Below are 17,087 nucleotides of genomic sequence, written 5' to 3' on the forward strand. Positions count from 1 at the left end.
ACACAAAAAGTGGTAGAATAAGATATCATGTAGCCACAATAAATTATAGAGGATCAGACAGAATTTCCCAACCAAGTTGATAAACTTTCTTTAGCCCCTGTGCCCTAAACGTCCATGTTGCTAGGGTTTACCCAAATTGTCTGTACTGGACGAAGGGTCTAATATCTATCGATTTGTGATAGCTTTTTGGCTGTAAAGCATCTCTGCACAATAATCCTATCTGTAAACTGACATAAGTGTGATAGTGAGGATTGAGGATCAATGTAAATGGGGCAGTAAGCGTGAAAACCACCAAAATCTGCAATAATAAATAGATTATAATTTCCATAATGGCAAAAATAATTTCATCTATTCAGTTCTTCATAAAATATCCACCAAGGCAGCGCTCCCATTTCATACCCCATTTCCAGGGCATGGTGAACCAACAGCATTAAAAGGCCAGTAAGTCCTTCAATTTTTATGTGCTATCTGGCACTATGTACACAATGCACTGTTGATGTGTTACCACCACTGACAAATATACAATAAGCTGTAGTGATAAGCTATGAAAATACACACAGGAAGATGTCAGGGGGTTTGTGTCTGGAATACACATGGAAACAGTTTGGACTGCAGACAATTCCACGCAGTGATGGCGATATCATGAGATCTTACAGTAAAACAGTCCCTTTTAGCTGCTGTTGAGAAGGGGATTTGATTTTCATTTAAACCGATCCATCATACTTCAGTCATTGGTGGCGATTTTCGTGCCAAATGCGAGGGTTTTCTTTTATCAGAGCTGTCCAAGAATGTTTTTAGCACAATAGTTTGTCTTAGCATAAGAGTTTAAACACAGAGGAGTTTTAAAAACATAAAAAATGCACATAAGTTTTACTCAATGAGTGTGGCCTATTGCTTTACTGGATAACTAGACCTGGCTTTCTGAAGTTTATGCAAGGGTTTGTTGAAGAACACCAGATATCCATCGGGTCCAATGGCAGGGGTAGCAAAAATGTAAAAATATATAGTATCTCAGGCTGGGAGGTCCGCTTATATGCAAATAAGCTGAATTCTTAAACATGACACCCAGGAAAATTTGTGCCTGCCCGTTTGAAGGCTACGGAAAGCATGCTCCATCTATGACCCCCCCCCCATCCGCACTGACCAGAATTTACTAAATTGAAGATTTTTTTTTTTTTTTTAAATACTACACATGCTTGTTGGTTATAACCTGTGCTGATGAGCAAATGCTTTTGTCATCAGTTTGAGATGTTTTTAGGGCCAGTTCACACTAGACACAGTCCGTGTGCATTTTGTTTGCACTAAGAAAGCATGCACAGTGTTTTCCATGTATTCCAATGGCTCTAGTTGACACCATGCAGTCAGTTTCCAGTGCATAAACTAGACCAGAAACTGACTGCATGGTGAGAACTAGAGCCATTGGAATACATGGAAAACACTGTGCATGCGTTTTGTGCAGAAGAAAAGCATACAGAACTGTGTCTAGTGTAAACTGGCCCCTTAAGGTCATTCAGAATTCACTGCAGATGCACATTACCTGCAGCTGACCTCAGCACCTGCTTCAAGCCGCTTTTGGATTTCCAATGAACTTGCTGTATGGGGGAGAGAAGCAGTTCAGAAGCAAACAAAACCTCTCCTGAATGCACTCGAAAAATAGCGTACATTGAATAGAAGGGTGGTGGTTCTTCTGAACTGACATTAAGATTACGTTATGTGGTTAATGTAGATGCAAACCGGGCTTAGGCTGGATTCACACCTATGCATTTTTAGTGCATTTTGCAGATTTGCACTACAGAATGTGTTCCATAGGAAACCATGTAAAATGGAATGTAATGCAAATCTGAAAAATGCAAAAAGCACTAAAACTGCATAGGTGTGAATACAGCCTTGGCAGTGTTCTTTAACAAAACTATTTACATAGTTAAGACATTCCAAACAGCTGAAAAGGCAGTATGCAGTGTTTTAATGCAGTCATAGATTCAAAAAAACAAATTGCCTTACACACAATAAGGCTGTCAGGGCAGCACATAAATGTGCTTCATAAGAACACAGCAGGCCTCGTTATAAACTCTTCTATAGCCAGCAAATCTAAAAGGAGGAACTAAAAAGGTATTAAATACTCACCTGTCCAACAGTCCCTCACCAGCATCTTTTTTTGAGTGCCAGTCTTCAGGTCTTTTCTTTGGCCAGCGTGGGATATTGTCACTATGGTTCATATGCAGGAGCCAGTCATTTCAGCACTATGCTGTAAGCTGACCTGTACGTGCACAGCTGAATATACAGCACCGGAGAAGGCAGCAAACAGGCAAGTAGGGGCCTTAAACTGCTTCTGCAATTTAGTTCCACTTTAAGTGTGAATCTTATCTGATGCTATAGGCAATGCATATAGGAACCCCGTGAGAGACAGACATTGACAGCGTATTCCAAATGGTACTGGTAGCACTAGTCATTATAGCCACACATTATGTGAATTGGTTTGAATTGAGACTGCCTACTCTGACTACTTGGTCCTTTGAATCAGTCACCACCTATGCATTACATTATTAGTGGCAGGCAAAATTCAGTAGAAGTGCCACTGCTTGCAAAGAGAGGCATAGTCTGCACTGTGTAACCTGGGGTGTCATCACAGCTCTTGACTTCAGTTGATTTTAAAGATAAAATATATTAAATTCCCTTCAATTAAAGTGATTTCCTTTTTTTTTGGACTACTCCTCCTCTTCTCTGTGCTGCAGTGCTGCTCTTCTCCTCCAATGCTGCTCATCAATGCCCACTTAGAGGATGAATCACAACCAGCATCAATAACTCACTTCCTGTGAGCCCACGCTGTAATTGACACAACCCCTGGGTGGCATCAACAGTATGGCAGCTCTAACAGTGTAAAACCGTGCAACATAACTGGTAGACCTTTTATCGGCATAATAATATGCAAAGCAAAAAGAACAAGTTAAAAAACAAAAAAAAACACACCTCTACTGAAAACTTTGGAGGGTAAGACATTTACATTTATGATTGCCTTTTGCACCCCTGATGTGAAAATCCTCCACCAATTTGCTCTCATTCTTTTATTTGCACATATCCCCTGTCTAAGGATTCCCAGTACAGTCGATGTGGAGAAGATGGAGGAATTTTATATGGACCTGTTCAATAAAGCTAAACACGAACATTAAAAGTAAGAATTAATAATCTGATCCCTTTCCCCCTAAAACCACGTTTTGGTGGAGGTTGGCTTAAAATGTTGGAGCTTCCCTTTAGACTAAGGGCAGACAGTGAACCATCAGTGGCAGCACAGACATTCAGGATTCCTGAATTAACATGTTACCTCTAGACTCACCCTCACCACTAGGCGGCATCCTGGAGCCCACCAGCAAGAGTCAGTTTGACAGCAATCACATGACTGCAATTAGAACGCTGCATACCAAATACTGGCAAATCTGCCTACCTTCAGCTGTCATGGAACTACAAGTCGTAGCATGTAAAAATCTATTTAATGTTCATGTATGTGATCAGTCATACTTTTCAAAAGCCAGAACCGTATGATCCAAATAATATCGAATAAATAAAGATCAACTTTACACCCTACATCATTTCAGAGTCTAAAAGCTGAACTCCAAGCAAACAGTTAAATACACAGATGAAATACATTCATGGGGGTGGTTTTACCCACCCAAAGGATTTTTATTTCTTTGTGTCCATCTAGTTAGTCATATAGAACAGACCCATCTGGCAGACGAATCCGATTTTTCACTTCTGCAGTTAAGTTTACCTTACAGGTCTTGTCGCCCCCCTCCCTCTTAGCTTGTGACGGACAGCGAAATAGAAAGCAATAAACCAATTATCTCAACGATCTGCTCTCAGAAAGTTACTTATCACACTAGCACTGCTGCACAGCTGACTGGCACCTTGTGATGCTCCTCCCGCCACCAGTCTAAATTCTGAAGATGCTGAAGTCAAATTCACATACTTACACTGGTTGCTTGTACAAAAATAAATTTATTGATGCATGAATAAATACAGAGCTGCATTAGTCTGTGTCTTTTATATTTGCCTGGAGTTCAGCTTTAAGTGGAGGTTTAAAAGACAAAGTCCATCCTTCCAGCAGATTGGACTGGATGACTGAGCATCTTCAATCTTCTGCTAAATATTCCTGAAAAGCAATGCAATATAGTGTGTACTCCATTTAGGTGGATATTAGGACACGTGGATCACTTTTTCACAATCCCATGGATTAAAAAAAGGTTGACAACAGTACAAACTTGGATGCATATTGGTTGAGAATTTAAACTAAAATTAGTGTGGACGCAGTAGGTTCTCTTTAAAAGGAGTGTGATCCTGACAGCTCTATAAAAACATGGGACAGCTGGAAAATTCCATCAGCATCTCATTGCTATACCTTGATGTGTGCGTTTCCCATGGCAAAAAGTTATATGATCTTTACAAGACGTTTAAGAGTAAAACAGCCACAAACCCAAAACATCATAAATAATTTGGTACCATAAGCCTGCTCAAGGCCATAACAGTATCTCCGATACCACCAAACTAGACTTAACAGGTACATGAAAGATCGCAATTAAAGTCTTGCCTAAAGTAAGATAAAGTCTTATCTTTATTCCCCTGCTGGACTATTACATATATTACAGGTTAAAGCAATGGTCCTACTTCTGTTCTCTCAGAGACTTGTGGGTTTAAGAGGTAAAAAGGAAGAGTAAGGATCCATTTTATTTTCTGTGTGTTCTCCAAATGTGACCGGTGCTGGCTAAGATGGAGGACAGTACATGGCTTTGATGAGCAGTCTCACGGGGAGCCTCTGCTGAGGCTGGGATACAGTATCACTGCGGTCACGGCTACCAACGCCGCCATCACAGTCATCCAAGGCCACTGTTTCTGTAAATAGAAGACACACAAGATAGAAATGATTGACTAAGCATGGAAGAAAGCTTCTTACAGGCCATTACAGGCTGTAACTTGAGGGATGCCAACAGCTCTTAAAATACTTACAGGCTGTTTGCGACCTAGGAAACATTTCTGTTAGAATTAGACAAATGTACGGTTTACCAGAACGCTAAGAGCAAAATCTGAATTATAGACAGGAAGGTAGATGAGCAAGTACACAGTAAGACAAAACATTAGATAGACACAGATGGGTAAGCAGACAGTTGGACTGACAGGTAGGTAGATGATCAGGTAGATCAATATGTAGAAGGTCAAGTACACAGGTGAGTAAACGGGCAAATACACTGGTGGGTAGATAGATGAAAAGATAGAGAAATAAAAAGGGTTTATTTATCAAGACAGTACTATATGCAATATTAAGTACAGTAAGTTATAATAACCAATAAGCAGTCAAAATAATCAAGACAACTGCTGATCGGTTGCAATTAGTTACTGTACTACACTTTTTTTTACTCCACATTGCGACTACTGAGAAATAGCATACACCTGTAGAGAAAGAAAACACACATCCAAGTTATATATAGGTTTGTATTAGCTGTTGCAAATACAAACCAACCATGCACAGACACAGGTAACATTGCTTTTTCACACTCAGTACAATTCCCAACCACTCACTCTTTATTATCTCTGTAGTATATGGAAAGAAATTTGCTTTTAACAGGCACGTATAGTATTAAAGAAAGGATTACAAAAATGAGTGTTGAGAAAGGCAGTCAGTTTGTCAGCAAAAATCTTTACTTAAATGTTGCATTCTACTAAGATGTCAATCACAGCTACGTGGGGTATAGCTTCAGTAGATGGATAGACCCCCGTTGGGTTTAGCCGCTACTGCCATCAATAAAAGATCCCCAGGAACATCTGCACAGGGAGGGGCTTAAAGTAAGTTAACACAATTTGATAGGATCTTCCACTTTCAAAAATGCATTTAAAACCTCTTCTAAGCAGCGGCCACAGAACAGGGTCATCACTCAGACCTTTGAGAATGTTAAAGCGGGGGTTCACCCTAAAAAAAAAAAATTTTTTCCTAGCATGCCATCAAGCATACTAGCGCGATCTACAGTACGTCTATATTGTATTTTTTGGCGCCGTACTCACAGTTTACTGCCGTAATGAAGTTTCAGACTCCCTGCGGGGAATGGGCGTTCCTATGCACAGGGAAGATGATTGACGGCCAGGTATGGCGCGTCATGCATCCCGAAGATAGCCGAAATAGGAATTGCCTCTTCACGGCGCCTGCGCAGTCAGCTCCGATGTCTGTGCGCAGGCGCCGCGAAGAGGCAAGTCCTATTTCGGCTATCTTCGGGAAGCATGACGCGCCATAGCCGGCTGTGCATAGGAACACCCATTCCCCGCGGGGAGTCAAACTTCATTACGGCAGTAAACTGAGTACGGCGAAAAAAAAAGAAAGGCACACTGTAGCTCGCGGTAGTATGCTTGATGTTATCATAGAAACTTGTTTTTTAGGGTGAAACACCGCTTTAAAGAAATCTTTTTATTGGCTACATGTAAAATGACAGCATCAGAAATGCAATGCATTTCAACCTATACAGCCTTCCTCATAGCATACAATGTATGCTATGATGAAGCTGTATACATCGAAATGCGCCGCATTTCTGATTCCGTGTCATTTTATATGTAGCCGCTGAAAAAAAATTCTTTATCAAGAGTTCACCGAGTAGCCGACTTTTTACATTGTAAAGTAGAAGGTGCACTTGTTTCCAGTGCTCATTAGCATGATATTCTCAATTTAACTGAATTCACCCATTGCTTTATTCAACCACCAGGAGTAAAGCTAAATACCCATCTTTTCTAGGTGAGCATGCGACTCCTATCCCATGTGACAGCAATGGTGCTCATAATAAGCCCAGTACTGCCACTTTAGGCCATGGAAGGACTCAACACCACAGTTAGGCCCCTTTCACACGGGGCGGATCAGTAATGATCCGCCTCCGTATGTCCGTAAGCTCAGCTGGGATCGCTCCGTTGATCCCCGCTGAGCAGGCGGATGACAGGGCTGTCTCCGCACACTGTGCATGGACCGCCCCGTCTTTTCTCAGCTCTCCCCTATGGGGGGGAACGGATTTACACGGACCATATGTCCGTGTTCATCCGATCCGATGACGGAAGAAAAAAAATAGGATCTTCTTCCGTCTGCAAAATCGGATGTTTGCGGAGGCGGACTATTACGAATGTCAGCGGATGTTCATCCGCTGACACCTGCAATCACATAGGGACCAATGTATGTCCCTTTTTCATCCGCAAACGGACGGATAAAAAAAGCAGACATACAGTCCGCACGTGTGAAAGGAGCCCAAGCGTTCATAGGTACATTTGAAGCTTAAAAAAGGCATTCTTTCCTAGTCCCGGCGGCTTTATGAAGTGTTGAGCACAAGGAAGGTGTAAGCTGCTAGAAATGAGGTGAGGAGAAAATTGAACTTTTCTCTGCGTAGGCAGGGAAGCATTCACACCAAAGTTGAGACCAGTAGGTCGCAGTGGAGGTTGGTAAATTAGTTGAGTCTGAGAAAAAAAGACCCTGGTCATCATTTAGGGGCAAGTACTTTATTACTTTTTTGAAAGTGGAGATCCCTTTAAATTCAATACCTCCTAACGCTTCATAGCCAAGCAGCTATGTTGTACCAGGGTTCAATGCCTTATGCAACACCTCTAACAGGCATTTAAAACACCTGATCAAACTTTGACCTTGAGCCTTTCTGAACACTGCTCTTCCCTCGGTGCAGGGCTTTTTCATACACTCAGATGGACAGTCACTGGAAGAAAAGTGTTTAGCACACACAAGAAGAGACAGACAGATGTTAGATGGTTAGTACATTTCAGTCACTCTGGCAGCGGACAGCCCGTCCTGTTACCTGACCATGCATTAGTGTTACAAGGATGGGACATGTAGGTGGAGTGTGAAGGACAGACAAGAGCAGCGTGTACCTTTCTCTACCAAAACAGGCCGTAACACCAATACAGGATAGCCACGACTACGCCAAAGTAAACGGCTGGGACGGGAAGTAACGCAGAAGGCTGAAGAAGGGAAGGCATATTAGAAATCACTCAGGTGCTTTAATCAATACAGAGCTCGAGACTGATTTTGCTGGTATTGGGACAGCAATCAATGCCACCTGCAGCTTATACACAAAGGAAATCAAACAGAAAAATAGAACATCTAACACAATATTTTGAAAGGAAGGGGCTAATGTTCTGCCTTATCTACTTTATAGTGAGGTCTGATCTCTGCTAATAAAATAATTTTAAAAAAAATCACCACTTTTCTAACTGAACCCATCTTTTCACTGCTAGCTACCGGCTATTCCTCTCCAAAGATTTGGTTGGGCTTCAGCCCTCGCTCACATTGAACACAGGTTTGAAATCATGCAAGTTCAGCTGACCTCACACGATTTCAAACCCGCATTTCAGTGCGAGTTCGGGGGCGAATTGAAAAACCTCTGTGTGGGTTTATGTACAGATGTCTATTGAAATCACCCCCAAAGTCGCCAAAAGTAGTGTAGGAACTACTTTTGGAAATTGGTGTAGCGTCTCACCAATTGGCACAGTGCCGATGCCGGCAATGGGCTGCGATTTGGCATGTGGCATGAAGTGCCAAATGCACCAATGTGAACAGGGGCTTAGTCACAAATTAATGCACTAGCCCTTTCAACAAAATGAGCTTAGGATCAGCAGTCCAATCGGATTTCTGATTAGTTCCTGAACATCATAAATCTGTAAGCTGCCACAGTCAACTGTTATTGCTGCTCATTTTTCAAGGTGCAGGCTTGCACTCAGTGAGTAATCGGTATAGATATAAAACAGGCGTTTAACCAAACCCAAATCACTATTAATTGTATATAACCTTTAACATTTTACTGTAATCTCAAAAATGGCTGGCAATAATTTTAACCACTTCCAGCCCATGTATGTGCTCGGGTGAAAGCCGGTATATATGAATCATGGCTGCATTGCCCCACCTATCACAAGGATTAGATAAGTCCAATATTCCTATCTGGCTTCTTCTGCTGTCCTAAAACAAAAGGGTGAGTGAGCATGGTCAGAGTAGGACTGGAAGTGTGTTACTGGCAGGAACAGCGAGTGAAAAAATATTTTAACACTGGTAAGCTGTAAAAAGTTGATTTGGGTTTAGATATGCTTCAAATATTTAACTTGTGAATACAAAACTTAAAATAATTAAACACTTCATTGCAGTGCTGACATGCCAATTACTTTGTATATTGTGTTAGATGTTTGGGGTTTAACATTCTATTGGTTAGATCTCAATAGAATCGAATTGAAAGCCATTATAAAGGTTATAGTCAGTTGCTAAGCACATAACAGATGTTTCCTTAGCTCCTGTAATATCCCACAATGCCAAGTACCTTAGCTATACAGTACGTAGATAACCACTAAAGCTGAAAGAAATGGCACATTAAATTTAGAGACTTAAACACGTTTCTATTCTACATATGCACTTCAATCACCGTAACCAGCTGCAAAGTGTTCATGGACATGGAAACATTGAAAATTCTTCCTCTATAGCAAGACCGGGTTATGACTTCACCCACACACAACCCATAAACCTATACACAGGGACTTTATTTAGACAATTTTTTAACACAATTACTATACCTGGGCAAAAAAGATGTTCAAACATAGTGGACTGTTAGAAAAAAATTTCTATGTACCAATAAATGTGAATTTTTAACTGATTGTAACGTGCTCAGGCAAATTGGAAACAAATTGGGCAACTCATCTAATGACAAATCTTCCTATATAATCCACCGCCTACATCTGGGAGATCATCTGGCAGGAGAGTCATGTGACATGCAGACAGACTAATCAGGTTCTTCCAAGTGTTGTAGCTCTGTACTGTGAGCATTAACTTCGATTCAGTGTTCTTTGTTTTCCAAGCACAAGGCACACCAGGGCATGAGGACTCACGTGCATTCCACATCAAGGTTGGTGCATTTTAACCAACATGCAACAGAGCACACAGATTTCTACCACTTATAAGCATCTAACAAATGCACAAGCACAACGTTTCATATCCTGCGATAGGCACTTGCTGCATATTTATTCATGGCCCAAACTGTATAGGCATGAAATGTTTGTAGTTGTGAGACTGAAGGCAGAAAACCAATCAAAAACTGAAATTGGCCAAATGTAATATTCTAGCCAACCGGAAAGTCTATAGGTGTGCATCTGTTCATCCTCAAGTAAAACGGATTGGGTTTGTGAATTTCTGAACAATTATAGCATACTTTAGACCTAAAGAAAGCCTGTACTTCATTTTAGTTGGGATAGATTATACACATATATATGTGTGTGTGTGTGTGTGTGTATGTATGTGTGTGTATGTGTATGTGTGTGTATATATATATATATATATATATATATATATATATATATATATATATATATATATATATATAATGAGATATAGATTATATATAATTGATTGAGAGATTATATATATATATATATATCAATCAATGAATCTCTCTCAATCAATCAATCAGCCTAAGATAACCCCTCCTACCAGCATGCCTCAGTTTTGTAAACGCAAACACAGAGGGGACCTGTGTCTCTCACATTCAAAGAAAAGGCTTTTAAGGGTAGTACGAAAATTCTATTTTTGTTTCTTAATCATTGAGGGACACAGTCTTTCATGTTTTTCCGAATGTCCAAAAGCAGTCCAACCGAAGTCCAAAACAGCAAACACTAACATGTCCAAGAAGAGACAACATGGAACTGCCTACATTATGATCTTTCAGGATGAATTCCTCTACAATGCCAAGAGCTACAGTTGTGAAGTTTAAAAGTGCTTTTGCTGCTTGTCCAGAATATACCAATACTATAGTGTGTGTAGCCTGGGCACAAGTTTACTTTAGAATCATTTCAAAGGCAAAACTTTACTTTTTAAAAATAACAAACCTGTTGTACTTACCAGCTTGGTGTAGCGGTTGGGCACAGAGCAGCCCCGATCCTCCTTGTTAGTTACCACCGCCAGGGCTAATGGCCCCTTCCCCCTACCAAATGCCCCATAGCAAGCCACTTGCTATGGGGACACCCGTGAGTGCTCGCTACCGAACCGCTTATCTGTGTGTCCATAATACACACAGCGAGCGGCTCTGCGCAGCCCCCTGCTCCCCCCCTCCCTGGTTGTGATTGACAAAAGCAGTAGCCAATGGCTTCCGCTTCTGAGCCAATTAGGAGAAAGAGCACCTGCTCTTGTGCACATCGCTGGATTGAAATCAGGTTCAAGTATTTAGGGGGCTGGGGGGAGCTGCTGGCAGAAAGTTTTTTACCCAAATTCAAAGAACTAAAAAGGTGCAAAAAAAATAAAATTCTGCCTTTAAAACCACAAAGCTGCTGTCTGCATTTTTCAAAGCACAGTAGGACTTTCAAATTAAACTTAAAGCGGTGGTTCCCCCTAAAACAAATTTCTAACAATACATTCGTAAGACCCGTTACACTGCGGGTAGGCTGGCTTTTGTTTTTTTAGTACATACCTCGATATCGGCGTTTCGTCCCTTGGCGGTGGGCGTTGCTAGTTGATTGACGTTCCTCCGACGGGCGCATACTGCGCGTCACGACTTTCCGACAGAAGCCGAACGTCATTGTGCAGGCGTCGTATAGAGTCGGCTCTATACGGCGCCTGCGCAGCGACGTTCGGCTTCTTTCGGAAAGTCGTGACGTCACGTATGTGCCCGTCGGAGTAACGTCAATCAACTAGGAACGCCCACCGCCAAGGGACGAAACGCCGATATCGAGGTATGTACTAAAAAAACAAAAGCCAGCCTACCCGCAGTGTAACGGGTCTTACGAATGTATTGTTAGAAATTTGTTTTAGGGGGAACCACCCCTTTAAGAAATTTAGTGTTTTTTTTACAACTGCTACTAGATTTTCCCTTTCAATCTTTCAGAGAAAGTTAGAAAAAAAATTGGTTTACATCCTCTCCTTTATGCTTTGACAAGAGGTATATTCATATTCTGGCAATTAAAGCCAATATGGCTGCATAATCTGGGCAACTCTGACCAATCTGAGCAAAGGTGGTTGCAATGACCATGGGTGATGCAAACACTCATGTCAACTAGTCTGAGAAAACTCAATTTGCTGGGCTGAATGTTCCCAACCAATAGAGGTTGTTCCCCCAAAATAAGTTGTTTTCTCAGTGAGCACATGTTTGGTGCTACGATTGTGTTAGTAAGAGAAAACATCCTCCAGGGGAACTTCATTTTGCAGTTTGTTATTGCATGTTATAGCAAGTTTATCCTGTTTAAGCCAGTGATTCTGTCATTTCACTTATTTAATAAAAAAAAAAAGGGGGGGGGGGGAGGCATATCACGCAAGTTTATATTACAAGCAAAGAGAGGTATTTAACAACTCAAGGAAACCAATTCCTTTGTAGCCAGGCAATAAAAGGACAGCTGACTCACTGATTACATTACATTACCAGCATCCTGAAAATAAAGTCTGGCAGCCAGCCTATAAAGAGCTCTGGTGGGCTAAAATAAATATTTAGCATTACTAGAAGAGATGCCGAGTTTGCTGCGTGACATGAGACCACAAAAACTGAAGCATGATGGGCAGTAATGAAGTCACTTTCCTCCTGTACTCTGCATCCAGTCAATAGTCTGGTATGTGTGCCCCTCCTGCTCATACTTACATTATTCCCCTTCTCTTGCAGCAGCTTCAAGTTCTCTTTGCATTGCTTCAGCTCCTCCACCATTGTTTGCTTTTCTTGTTCAGTCTTTTCAAAAGTCACTTTTAGCTCAGATAGCTTATTCTGGGTCCCCGCATACTGCAAAACCAGAGGAGAAAATTCGACATGCCTTACTCAATACGATCACCGTAAATATGTGACATACGTACATATCCTTACTGCTACTAATGAAACTAGTAAGCTGAATGATAATTGTCATATTGTAAATTATATACATATGTATATGTGACCCCTGTTGCTAAAAAACACAAAATGCAACAAACAGCCCCTTTACAGAGGATGGCAAGTCCATTGTTCACTGCTATCGTAAATTTCCCACTGTATCGCATAGCCCATCAACCACAATCTCCCCCCTACCACCTTTACTTCTCCAGGACAGCCATTCTTTCCATGGGCTGCCATGTCATTATAAGGCCTTCGCTCACATCTCTGCAAAACGGTGAAAATTTGGCTCACCGACTGCCATAACCATGTGCATTCAATAGGTTTTTTGTTTTATTCAATAGGGGCCGCTTGCTCGTGGCAACAAGGTCAGTTTTACTGTACTCTATACTGCAAGCATTTTCTTTTATGATAAAAAATTTCTACTATAAACTTTTTTTTAAAAGGCTGCTTTAAAAGGGAACCTAGCAGGTCATAGATTTGGTGGCTGGTTTTGCCAACCTGTATTTGGATGAATGCTCCAGGGCTGGAATCCTAGTTGCTTCACTACTTATGCCTGGTTCGCATCTATGCGTCTCTCTGAGCTGCATTTGCACAGACAAGTCAGCCCTGTTCTATTGAATAGGCTGCTGTACCTGCATTTCGTAGAGGAAAACACTTCCTACCCCATTATCAAAAGGCATTCAGAGGCAAATCGCATAGTGCAAACACATTTACAAAATACAAAGGCTTCTGTGAATGGGCAGCAGAGGGGAGGGGGTGGACATAGCTGCTGTCTCCCCTCACAGGAAAGGATCTCCAGAAGTGAAATAAATCCGTCATATGTAAGCAAGACCCCTTTCACACTGAGGCAGTTTTCAGGCGTTTTAGCGATTGAAGTAGCCTCTAAAATGCGTCTAAAACGGTCTCAAAGTATGTGCAATGAGCGCTTCTACACTCGGTGGAGTGCTTGCGGGACATTAGAAAAAGTCCTGCAAGGAGCAGCATCTTTGGGGTGGCTTAGGAGCGCTGTATTAAGCGATCCCAAAACACCCCTGCCCATTACACTGAATGGGTACAGCTTCCAAAGCGCTGCAAAACTGGACTTTTTTTGTAGGGTAAAAACCGCCCCGCTAGCGAGCGCTGTTTTAAGGGTGCTGCAGTGTGAAAGGGGTCTTATAGAGATAAGTCCACATCTTTGGACTTGACTCACAGTGTGCCTACAAATTTTAAAAGTGGCTGAATTTCTGGAATTCAGTTTTAAAGATAACGGTTAATCAGTGAGAGCCACATGAAGTTTCTTCCAAAGACATCACAACTGCATCATTACGATTAACGCATTAAGCAAAGATTTAAAGCGGAGTTCCAGTCATACTTTTGTTTATTTAAAGTCAGCAGCTACAAAATTGTAGCTGCTGACTTTTAATTAATGGCCACTTACCTGTCCCACAGTCCAGCGGAGCACTCAGCCGCGTTGTGTTGTCCCCGTCTCCTCCCTCGGTGGTGCTGGCATCTCTACCATGGGCACCCACGTGTGACAGCTTGCGGATTCACAGCCAGGTGCCCACTGCACATACGCGTGCAGCGCTGCACTCCGTGACTGTCCCTGAAGTTCTCCAGGACCTGTCATATGTCCCAGAAGACTTTAGGAAATCTTCCATTTCTGATTGCTTAGGCGACCGAAAAAAGTGGGAGCAGGTACCTGTCAAAATCGGGTACCTGCTTGCCCCCTCCCCCACCTCTCCCCAAAAGCTGAGTTTGACACTTTTGGGTTGAACTCTGCTTAAAGTTCCTATTGGATAATATATCAGCCTTTTTTCCCCCCACATATAGGATTGTAGAAGAAATTGGGATTGCATAATTGTTTTACGTTTCATTAAACTGAAGATATTTTAAATGGTCTGCTTAGAAGCAAACTTGATATAGTGGAGTTCCTATTTAAAGGCCGACGCCACATTTTGCACCATGTTACACATATATTTAAGGTGTAAAATGTAACATGGTGCAAATGGGATCAGCCCATAAATTTCTCAGCTCTGTGACAACATGGGAGGTTCTTCGGGGGGGGGAGGGGGTCTGCCTGCACAGCCACGTCATTCCTTTACAAAAATCTGTGAATGAATAAACTACAAGTCTCTTCTGCAACCATGGCAGACGGACTTGAAGCAATCAATTGAATAGAAGAGTACAATAGTCGATGCACAAGTAGGTCACTGAAATTTCCTCCAGTTCCTCGGCTGAAAGGCTGCACCACAGTATGGACATAGACCTGAGAAAGTCTGCAGAAACCTAGCATTACACCCATGATCCACTGACTGGACTTGGCCTTTAAAGAAGAAAGCTTTAAAAAAACAGTCACTTCCATTCTTTATTCAGCAGACTTCTTCTCTTCATGCTATCATTTGGTCAATTGCACATGTACTATTTAAGAGTTGGATAGATCCATAGAGCCCGATAACCAGTGAAACTAAATTTAATGCGTAATTTTTTCACATTAATTTAGATGGATAATCCCTGTCCTCGGCTGCCTAAAGAATCGTACTGGTTCTTGGACCTGCATGTCTCTTCAATTCTCTCGTCCTTAAATTCACTAAGCACTGTTTGCTCAATACTGCCCCATCTTACCTCTTGCTGAATGCTGTGTACACGATTCTCTGCCTCTTTCAGATGAGTTTTTAAGTCGGCTGCCTCTCGCTGACTTTGCTCTTTGAGAGAGCCCACCTGCTTTTCAAGCTCTTTGCGGTTTATTTCCAGAACCCCGAGGTTACTTGTGAGGTCTTGGGACTGCTTCTGGGAACTACAAAGTATAAAGAGAGGCAATGATTGGCTTGGGAAAAAAATAATGCATCCATTTGAATAGGATATCAGTGGGCTTAAAACAAACACACACCAACCCATGATAAAGCAATTGTTTAACTGCAGAGAAATAGTGTAAGGCCCCTTTCACACTGGGGCATATTTCAGGTGCTTTAGCGCTAAAAATAGCGCATTAATAACGCCTGAAATAATCCTGTCCCAGCATTCTTAATGTGAAAGCCCGAGGGCTTTCGAACTGAGGCGATGCGCTGGCGGGAGGAAAAAATAATAATCTTGGGAGCGGTATGGAAGCGGGGTGTTTACCGCTACTTCCCATTGAAATCAATGGGAAACCGCGGTAATACTGCCGGCAATGCGCCTCTGCGGTATTAACCCTTTTCCGGCAACTAGCGGAGGTTAAAAACCACACCACATCGCTAGCGGCCGAATATCATGGTAAATACAATGATATAGCAGCACTAAAAATCGCGACGCTATACCGCCACCGCACCTCCCCTGCCCAGTGTGAAAGGGGCCTTAGTGTATCACACAGCCTTCAAGGCATGACAAATAAGCCACATAGCATACAAAAAAAGAAAACGAAACATCCAAGCAATCTGTTTCAGGCTCTGAAATTTGTCTGTAGAACATCTGTCCTCAAAAGATTAAGGATGAACTCCCAAAATACAATTCACAACTAAGTATATATTTTAACACACACACACACACACACACACTAATGATTTATACCTACAGGCAAGCCTATAAGGCGGCTTACCTCTAGGTACAGTAAATATCTCCGGTTTCCTCCCACACTCCAAAAACATGTTGGTAGGTTAATTAGATCTTGTCTAAGTTAGCCCCTGGTATGTGTATGCATGTATGAATGTGAGTTCAGGACCTTGTTGCTGTCAGTCAAATCCTGTGAAGAGGGATCGGGGGTGGGGGTGGGGGCGGACGACACAGACTACAGATGCAAAAACAACCCAATTCGGGAAGCCCCTGTATGAGTGCCTTCAACTCTTCATTAAAAAAACATAACGGAGGCACTGATGCACAAATATGTTTTTATTTGTAGGTTTTGTTAATAAAAGAAAAATACAAATGTAAAATGTTAATATTCTAGATCTGCCCATGGGGTGATATTCTGCCCTTACCTGCGAAGCTCGCCCTCTATCTTCTGGCATTCCTCAGTCAGCACTTTGTTCTCCTTCTGCAGAGCCTTGCATTCTGTCTCCAGAGAAGAGAGACTGTGTTTGAGCTCCTCAAGTTCAGCTTTGGAAGAGAAGGCAACATACATTATCCAAGTTGAAAGCTCCCTAATTTTTCATTATGGTTAATATTAAAAAGGAAACAATGCCAAGTTCTTATACGTAGAATGAAATCTCAATCAATTCAAAAATGCAGCAACTGTCATCAAAAGACCCAACACAATTTTTTCATAAAACTTAAGAGTTGTAAAGGCAGAAGGTTTTT

General features: G+C 41.8%; 1 protein-coding gene across 11 annotated transcripts in view; it reads right to left on the minus strand.

The window, feature by feature from the left end:
• Positions 1-4,580: 4,580 nt before the first annotated feature.
• Positions 4,581-17,087, minus strand: part of LOC120945227 (sarcolemma associated protein) — a 159,630-nt gene continuing 147,123 nt past the window's right edge. For 8 of the 11 annotated variants that reach the window (XM_040359230.1, XM_040359228.1, XM_040359225.1 and 5 more), the window contains 4 exons: positions 16,769-16,886; positions 15,441-15,612; positions 12,618-12,752; positions 4,581-4,881 (listed from right to left, as the gene is read on the minus strand). In XM_040359230.1, coding sequence (XP_040215164.1) covers positions 4,792-4,881; positions 12,618-12,752; positions 15,441-15,612; positions 16,769-16,886 — 515 coding nt within the window. In that variant the 3' untranslated portion in view covers positions 4,581-4,791. Of the gene's footprint in view, positions 4,882-7,890; positions 7,981-12,617; positions 12,753-15,440; positions 15,613-16,768; positions 16,887-17,087 lie in introns of all 11 variants that reach the window. The other 3 variants (XM_040359224.1, XM_040359233.1, XM_040359227.1) reach the window with 1 other exon arrangement.

This window comes from Rana temporaria, chromosome 7 (genome assembly GCF_905171775.1).
Source record: "Rana temporaria chromosome 7, aRanTem1.1, whole genome shotgun sequence".
NCBI classification, from domain to species: Eukaryota; Metazoa; Chordata; class Amphibia; order Anura; family Ranidae; genus Rana; species Rana temporaria.